At 39.7% G+C, this 9,227-nt stretch overlaps 1 protein-coding gene across 1 annotated transcript; it reads left to right on the top strand.

The window, feature by feature from the left end:
• Window positions 1-661: 661 nt before the first annotated feature.
• LOC142140118 (aquaporin-2-like) lies at window positions 662-7,645 on the top strand. Its single transcript, XM_075197975.1, has 4 exons — window positions 662-1,030; window positions 3,519-3,683; window positions 4,512-4,592; window positions 7,424-7,645. The coding sequence occupies exons 1-4, from the start codon at window positions 662-664 to the stop codon at window positions 7,643-7,645; spliced, it is 837 nt and encodes a 278-aa protein (XP_075054076.1).
• The last annotated feature ends 1,582 nt before the right edge of the window (window positions 7,646-9,227 follow it).

Raw genomic sequence — 9,227 nt, 5'->3', positions numbered from 1 at the left:
CACTATAGTGGTGCCTATTGATTTAAGGTGAGATGATGGGACTGATTTAATGCTGGGGTGGTTTGGGGTGGGTTTCGAACTATTAATTGCATGTCAGACTGATTTTATCCAATCAAAATGAGTATGGAAACAGTGTTCCAGGATGACACTGTTTATGAGTGAAATTTAAGCACAAATCCACATTTTCAGAGTTAACTTATTGTATGAATGGTTAAAGTGTAGCTGCAAAAAAAATTGCAGAACACGTTGTCAGTTTATCCAGGAAAAGCACATAAAAATGATAAGGTTCATTTAAAATGTAATGCTGTACTGATTAAATGATTAATGTTCTCTGCACTTTTACGCTTGAACTAGTAGGCAGATATGGCAAGTCTTTGTAAAGATTGGGAAACAGTCTTTACCAATGCAATTGGATACGCATTTCAGATTTCTGATAAGTGACTGAAAGCAGAGGACATAACATATTAACAGGGTCTTAGGTTATCATTTTCTTAATAACTTGTCTTTTCTACGTAACAGAAGACCATTTATCTTTGGCTCCTCCTACCAGACCTTTGTGTCTAGCTACACAATATATATTTGAAAAACATTACTTTGAACTGTTTTTTTCAATAACCAGAGGAAACCCCTCCACGGATCCGCCTCATACTATTATTGTGAAATGATCAGAATGTGGGAGCTTCGTTCTGTAGCATTTACACGGGCAGTTTTCGTAGAATTTTTTGCTACCCTTTTATTTGTTTTCTTTGGTATAGGCTCTTCTTTAAACTGGCCAGGAGCAACGCCAAATGTCCTTCAGGTTGCACTAGCCTTTGGCCTCGTCATAGGTACTTTAGTTCAGGCTTTTGGTCACGTAAGTGGTGCCCACATTAATCCAGCTGTAACTCTAGCTTTCATGGTGGGCTCTCAGATTTCCTTCTTGAGAGCAGTTTTCTATGTAGGTGCCCAGTTGCTGGGAGCTGTATCTGGAGCAGCCATACTGCAAGGGCTTACCCCCTTTGAAGCCAGAGGGAACTTATCAATAAATGGGGTAAGTCATTAAATTTTTTTAATTATACCTTTGTATTGTGGTTACATAGCTAGAATCCCATGAATTGGGTTGGGGAAAATAGAAGGCAGAAAAGGAACCTGTTGTAGGTGGAACGGGGCAGGGGGTGGTGGTCTAGCATTAAATACAATTAGATGCATATGCAGATGTAAATGTAGATGTATATTTTAACTTTCACATAATTGTCACAAATTTCTAATTGCTGCTTTTAGTTTAATGTGAACAGAGGCTAGCTGGCAATTTTTAGCCAGATGGGCTAGACTTGGCTCTACAGCCTATTAGGACATTTGAAGGGAAAATAATGCAAGAAGCCCAGTGACCCAGCCCAAAGTAGCCCAGTATGGGACTGGCCCTGGAGGCTGGTGCCCAGCCCAAAGTAGCCCAGTATGGGACTGGCCATGGGGCCCTGCCCCCAACCAGCGAGCCCCTGAATGTGAATCATAACATTCACTGACTGGGTGGTTCCATGATGATCCCTCTCCAACTGAGTGGCACAGTATTGCATATGTAAAGCAAAGTCCATGATCATGCAGATGCTTTGCACAAATGATCTTTGTAATAGGAAATGTAAACAGTTTGGTATTGGTATCAGCACATTGGGCTGCACAGCACCATCTTATTAAATAACACCTGTCAGAAAGGGAAGTAACATGAAATCAGTGGGCACTGTAGCAATTTATCACAGTGACTGCGCACAGGTTAGCAGGGATCAGTGAAACTGAATTTACTTCCTTTTAAATATAAGCAAACTAAGATCGTTAGTTAGGGAAAATGTTCACCATGCTGATTAAACATACTTGCCAACTCTCACGGAATGTCCAGGAGACTCCCGTATTCCGGGTATATCTCCCGGACTTCCGGGAGAGTATGGCATCCTCCTACATATGCCCACTTCACTTGGAAATGGGAAGAATTAGCGCCAAAATGCAGCGATTCTCAGGGAATTCCAACATTTGGCCCCGTCCCCCACTGTAAAATGACACGTTTGCAACATTATGTCGTGGAGGTGGTGCTATTTGCATAGCCCCACACCAAAAACGCCCACCTCCCCCAGGCAGCTCCCGGACACTGTCTTCAGAAAGTCAGCAAGTATGCCTAATATGTGCATAATAATACCAAAGGATTTATAATGTAAATATAGGGGCTAATTTAGATTTAGATGCAAATTTTGCTCAGGTATAAAATTTATAGCCTGGTAAACCATGTTTCAAGTTATTGGGTGTGGATGCAAATGTTTATTGCATGAAGGGCTCATACTACATGCTCTTAAAAGCTGCGCACATGTAGGGCATGTGGGGTGTGTATTTTGTTGTGCACACCTCAAGATATATCCAAATCAAAAAGAGCTGTATGTGTCTGTCATTCTTACCACAGGTGCTCATCAGGCATTTAAATTCATGTACATATGCCCCCAGGATAGCTCGTAAGATGTGAGATGTAATTAGATTATGTTACTAGTACAAAAATCTCATTACCCTATTCATGCACAATATGTTGTAATAATGTATCATATTCCCAAGAGAGAATTATCTTGACTGTGTTATTAATGAATGCTAAAGTCAATACACAAACAGCCAATCAGAAGCCACTAGATAATGCTGCTGGTGTAATCGTTATCATTGTATATCTTTACACTAGGCCTCTAGTAACTCCAAAAGACACAAGTCCTAAGAAGCAAATCTGGGGATGCACCCAAGTCTCATTAGATTGATTCTCCTGGATGCATGCTACATGTATATGTAAATGCCCTTATTGCACGCAACTTACGCTTTCCCACCCCCATCCCACCTCTCTTGGAATAACGTTTTGCAAATCTAAGATACACACAAATCTACAAAGAGTGGCATGGTAAGCATGTGCTGGATGTATAGTCAAGGATATTTATGCCAGAAAAATGTTCAATTCTAAATCAGATCCTCTCTATTCAGGCCTATATTTACAATGCATTTTAGAGGTGGGCTAGGCAGGGCCGGATTAAGGGAATGGAGGCCCCTGGGCTAAGGGGGCCTCCTTTCCCCCGTGAAGGCCAAACCCCCCCATGATCCGAGCCGCCCCAAGGCACTTACCTCCTTCTCCTGACAAAGCAGTCCTTCCCCGGGGTGCTGTACGCTCTTTACTGAGAAGATCTCGTGAGACTCACGAGATCTCCTCAGTAAGGAGACTACAGCACGCCGGGAAGGACTGCAGTGAAAGGGCTCAGCAGCATTGAGCACTTTCAAGGGCCCCCTGGATGCCTGAGGCCCCTGGGCTGTAGCCCAGTTAGCCCTAGGGTTAATCCAGCCCTGGGGCTAGGCCATGCCCCCTCAATACTATAAATCAGGCTATGTATTTTACACTCCCCCCACCGCAGCACAAAATGTTTTTTCCAGGGATAGTAGCAATGCTTTGCTTCCAACTCCAAATCAACCCCATAATGCCTACCATCTCTGTACATCTAACAGGTACGTGTAATTTTGTTTTTCTTTCCTAGTTATTCAACAACACTGACGCTGGAAGAGCTTTTACTGTTGAATTATTTCTAACACTTCAACTGGTCTTGTGTATATTTGCCTCCACTGATAATCGAAGGACAGACAATGTGGGTTCTCCAGCTTTGTCTATTGGACTTTCGGTGGCACTCGGACACCTTCTTGGTGTAGGTATCAGAACTCTTATACAACAAGTTATCATAAAATATGAACTACTGCACAAGATGTCACACCATAAGAACTAAAACACACATCAATACCCAATAAGACACGTAGTTGGTGCAATTATCTGGCATTTTGGAGCCAGGTCGACATTTATTTTTGTGAAGATTGTATATATGAAAACGTAAAGATCAATATACTCTACAATTTGAAATAAGGAATGACAAAAAATGACCTGCTCTTCATTCCAAATTAGAGACATTTGTGAAATGTGTCTACAAATATGTGGGCAAGTACAGGTGTGTCCTTAAATATCCTTTTGGCTACAACATAACTTTGATAAAGTGGCATGATGTAAAAAAATATAAACATTGCGTTAATGTATTTTATTCAGACATGCAATAATGGCAGATGGCAATTAGGTAAAACTGCATTGACAATGCATACCCTCTGAATGGCAAACACCATGAGCTCCATATGGCTTATAACATAATCTGTATGTACAGTACACAAACAACTTACTGAGTCATAATAAATAAATAAATGAATTAAAAAATTATCTACAAAAATGGGCAGCTTAGGCCCCTCCCCAAGTCCTGAGCTGTCTGCACTTTAACTGGGAGACCACTAGCATGTGTCCCCCCTGCTACAGTGAAAACCATTCCCAGGCTGGCCAGGACAAGGACTTAGCATAGGGCAAGAACACATTGATCACAGTCTTGTAGAAGGGGGGTCCTTGTTGTCCTTTATGGATGGCTAAAGGAGGACACATCTGTAGATAAAGGTTAGTCAGAGGTTTTGAATGTTTTAAACTATCTCTGTTTATGTTTAAGATCCATTACACTGGCTGTTCCATGAACCCGGCAAGATCCTTTGCCCCGGCAGTTTTAACAGGAATCTTCACTGCCCATTGGGTAAGATTGATGGTATTTGACTTTTTCACTGTGTACCTGTAACAGATACATTATATTGTAAAAGATTCCATGCTATGATACAGTAAACATGAAAATTGCTTTAATTGTAATATACCCATGACATAGTTGGGGCAAATTTATTTATACATGGCTTGGTATATTGGCACAGGGTGGTTTACTGAGTTGTACTTAATCCCAATACTGGGTGCATCTATCCAGTTATGACATCAACTGCAATAATGATCATGACGTATTAAAGAAACGTTTAATGCAGGAGCAGTATTGGGTCTGATGTTTATCTCTCTTTTTCTTGTCACTTCATTAGAGCAGTCCATGCACTGCCCAGCTCAGAACTGAAAGCCCAAATGGTGCTTCACTTCACACCCTCCAAACTCTGCGCATGCTCAGACAGACCTTCGGAGTGAATGTAAACATCTCCATTCCCCTTGCAAATTTTGCTATGGGATTGGTAATCCATGTTACACCCCTGGATGTGCATTTGCATTTTACAACACAGTATACTCTATTTAAGCTGCACATGTTTTGTATATGTACTGTATGCAATATAATGCTTGCACTCATTGCTCTCTAAACCTACAGAGTACTACACAATCTATTACAGTGTTTCGCTAAGCAAGTTATTTGTAATGGTCATTATGTGTTAATACAGAAAGCTGCAGAACAATACTAAAGTTGTTTTCGTTGTTAAGAGTTTGAAATTGTACACTCTATCGTGAAATTGATATCATACACTGTTTTACCATTGTGCTGCATTTGCCAAAATGCCTCAGTCATCTACATACGGAAAGAATACTGTAAGTCTTATCTGAACAATAAGTATAGCACTGAAAATTCACGTACAGTACTATATTCATGACTAGGTGTGTTAGGTATTTTGGTTATGTACTCCCACCTATTGTTTAAACCGCTGTTATCTGAACACTCAGACACTGATATTGTATTGGTAGGGATGCTGTATAATAAACAGTATAAACATAATATATTTGTAGAAAATAATATACCACTTTTTCAAACCCACAGTTTAGTAAATCTAGCCCTTGGTGTACTTTGTAAGACTTTCTCTGTTCCTACTTTTGTGAACTCTGCAACCTCCTTGGTGACAGCTGCTGTTGCACAACTTCTGGGAACATGGTAAACAAAAGTGTCTTGGCTCTGTGTCCAGCAGCAAGCATGATGCCAAAGAAATATACCGGGCTTGCAGACATTCCAAGCTGGTGAATGACCACAGCAGCAAGTGCCCATGCAGCACAATAGCAAAAGCCTTTTCCAGAATCAGAAGAGGAAAGACGTAAGCTGAGAAAAATGGGGATGGGCAGACATGGTTGTCAGCAGCTGCCTCACTTAACATGTCTACAGTGACTAGTTTGTCTTTCATCCACCACCTTCCACTATCCATCCTCATTCCAATTATAAAACACCACCATTAGCTGCACAGAAATGCGAATCACCAATGGCAGCTTCAATATTGGTGTCTGATGCTTCTACTTTACAGTAGCACCCACACACCCGCTAACCAGTTACAATTGTTAATCCACGACCTTATGTATCAATTGTTCCTCACACCTTTCAGATTGTAAATTGATTTGGGCAGTGCCATCTTTATCTTCTGTGGTGGTTTGGTATTTATTTGTATCATGATCCCTCAATGTACAGTGCTATGTAATGTGTTGGTGCTTTATTAAGGGTTGTAATAATAATAATAATAATAATAATATACATATTGCTTTAAGAACTAGGTAGCAAAACAGTGGCTTTGTTTTCAATTTGATAATGCAGAAAATACAACTTTCTATCTGAAATGGGATTTAAGGGCATGTCTGGAAGTGTTTTCCAAGGTTCTCCAACCCGAGAAAAACCAGCCTTCTTCCTGAGCAGGCTGCTTCAATCTTGTTGTGTTTATTGATGCAGGAGAACCTGTTAAAAGTTGTGTAGTGTTCCTTGATAGCACCATTTGTGAGCTTCTATTACTGGGTCTATGATATCTTGCTCAAAGGAAAAAGTCACTCCATGATGCCAAGGCATTGAAGATGATCCTCTACCAGGTTGTCAAAATGCTGGCTGCTCCCAGAAAAAAAAAACACTTGACTGGGGTAGCAATCAGAAACACACCACAACCAGCCAAGCTGCTTAGTCCTGAAAGTACTGGTATTGCTGTACAAGCCGAATTCAAAGGATTGCACTGGATGGTGTTGTGGTTTCCTTCGCTCACGGTGGCAATTCTTGGAGACGGCAGTCACCATCTTGGATTTCCGGGAATGCGCACTAACATGCATGTCCACTCTATATGACTCCTCTCCCTTCCTCTTATTGGTCTGCACACTACACACTATTTAACCCTACTTAGGATTCAAAGGCAAAAATCACAGGTGCTAAAAAAACAAATATCTCTGGAAGTAAACAGTTAATTATCTGCAGCTCCCAGCCGGCAACCTGCTGAAATTGCTGCTTGTGAACAATATAGATAAAGATAAAAAAAAAAAGGGGTGGGGAAGCGCTGATAAAATTAGCACATTTATTTATTCATATACATCTGAAACCCATTAAGTTGGATACCATTATAGAGAAAAAATTAAGAATAAAAATATATATAGAAAATGAATATAATTAAACCGATAATCCCAAAGCTCAGACAATCCGGATTGAAAATAAAAAAGCATGCATATAGTCAAACTAGTATTAGCACATCAACACATTGGTTAATCTGAAGAAGTGGTGAATAGGCACTTGATTATGCTATTTGATTGTTATTGGTGTGCTAACAGAATGAAAGATCATGTTATTGATTTTTAATATCATATATTTTTCTATAGGTCTTCTGGTTAGGACCGATGCTTGGTGCGATCTTAGGATCACTGATTTATCACTATATTCTAATTCCGAACACCAAGACCTTTTCAGAGAGGCTGGCGATCCTGCGAGGAGAAATGGAGCTTGAAAAAGACTGGGATGAGAGGGAAGTGCGAAGAAGACAATCAGTAGAGTTGCACTCACCACAGACATTGTCAAGATATGGGATGACAGAGAAAGTCTAACACAAAGTACATCGAAGAGGAGGAAATTTAAACTGCCACACATGGACATATCCAGTCGCTCGGCATGAGTGTTGAAATGCCGCATCTGTGTCAAATTTGGTAGATCCTGTTATTCAGTAGTGGTGAAATTTATAGGATTACACTGGACACAGTTAGTCCAATTGGCCAATGATCGCCAACATACAACGATCATGGGTCAACTGCATTTTGCAGCATTCCTGATCTAAATCTAATCACTCCTGATTGAATTTGTGGTTGAAAACTTCTAAATTGACTGACAAAATGCTCCACGTCTAAGCTGCTCTAGTGCATGTTTTCTTTTACATCTTTAAAATACATTTTTTAGTTCTTTAATACCTTATAAAAGGTGTGTTTATATTCTACAGTACTTCACAAAAATGCTAATCAGTTTTATTCTCTATAAAACAATCACAGATGCAGAATGGTCTGCTACAAACTTATATTTCTGCAAAAACAGTTACATCAATGAAGGAAAATTGTAAAATTCACTGTCAAAAGTTGACGTGTTTAAAATCACTACATCTCACTTAGCATTTCATCTCGGAGGATGTGAAATGATGAGATATTTCTGTTGTGATGCATTGCTGAATACCAGTAGATTTAGGTAAATATTTTCTGCTGAGAATAGAAATAAGATGAGTTGTTATATTTGATGTTATATCCTTGCCAGGACTGCTATCTATCTTTCTATCAAGAGAAATGTAAATATAGAATGGTTGTTGGCTATTGGAACAACCTTATGTATTAAGGTAACAAATAGAGACACATTGCTATCTAAAGCTAGGTACACACTACAGGGATTTTGTCCAATAATCAGTTCAACCAGCCGACATACGACCGCTCGTTCAAAAGTCGGGTCAGTGTGTGTAGTGACACGATGGTCGAAAGTCTGCCCAAATGGACGATTGTCACCTCTTTTGGTTGGTCGTACCGTTAAATATTTTCGTTCCAATCTTGTTTCTGTTGTGTAGTGTGTATAAGTTTCTGACCGATCCACAACAGTGAGTACGAAATTACAGTAATTGCTCATGACAACATGGCTGTAAAAAGTTCCTTATCGTCTAAAACAAGGCTAGTGTGTATGCAGTCCACGGACCGAGCGATCGGACCATCGATTGGATGTAAAATCAATTGGCATAAAAAGTTGGTGAAAAATTCTGTAGTGTGTACCCAGCTTAAGATTTGTGAGTGTAACCCCTATTGCCTCTACAGGGTAACAACCCAATACTATATTAGCCACATTGACCAATTAGGCATGTGCTTAAGTGGTCATAATTCAGGGAACAACATATAAGTTTTTTTTTAGGGCAATTGCATTTTCTTTTTTTTTTACTTTTGACCATCTTTCCATTCTACTTATTTTTTTCTGTGTACTTATTTTTCCCAATAAAAATATTGAAGAAGAGGTTAAAGAGACATGAACATGTGGAGATCACAATTATTAATTAAATTCTGCCCCATAGAGACCAGGGGGTAAATGTATTAAGGTCCGATTCTGCAAATCGACAATATTCGGCAACTTTGGAGGCAAAATTTAAAACTGCAATGTTTTTCAAGGAAA

Source organism: Mixophyes fleayi, chromosome 2 (assembly GCF_038048845.1).
Source record: "Mixophyes fleayi isolate aMixFle1 chromosome 2, aMixFle1.hap1, whole genome shotgun sequence".
NCBI lineage: Eukaryota > Metazoa > Chordata > Amphibia > Anura > Limnodynastidae > Mixophyes > Mixophyes fleayi.
The sequence above is the reverse complement of the archived record's forward strand: the minus strand, read 5'-3'. Positions and strand labels throughout refer to the sequence as shown.

What these genes read in the sequence shown, in the direction of transcription:
- LOC142140118 (XM_075197975.1), top strand. Translation starts at nt 662, where the DNA reads ATGATCAGAATGTGGGAGCTTCGTTCTGTAGCATTTACACGGGCAGTT. An exon ending in CACTCGGACACCTTCTTGGT is followed by an intron (nt 3,684 to 4,511) that starts GTAGGTATCAGA and finishes TTTATGTTTAAG; the next exon opens with ATCCATTACACTGGCTGTTC. An exon ending in GAATCTTCACTGCCCATTGG is followed by an intron (nt 4,593 to 7,423) that starts GTAAGATTGATG and finishes ATTTTTCTATAG; the next exon opens with GTCTTCTGGTTAGGACCGAT.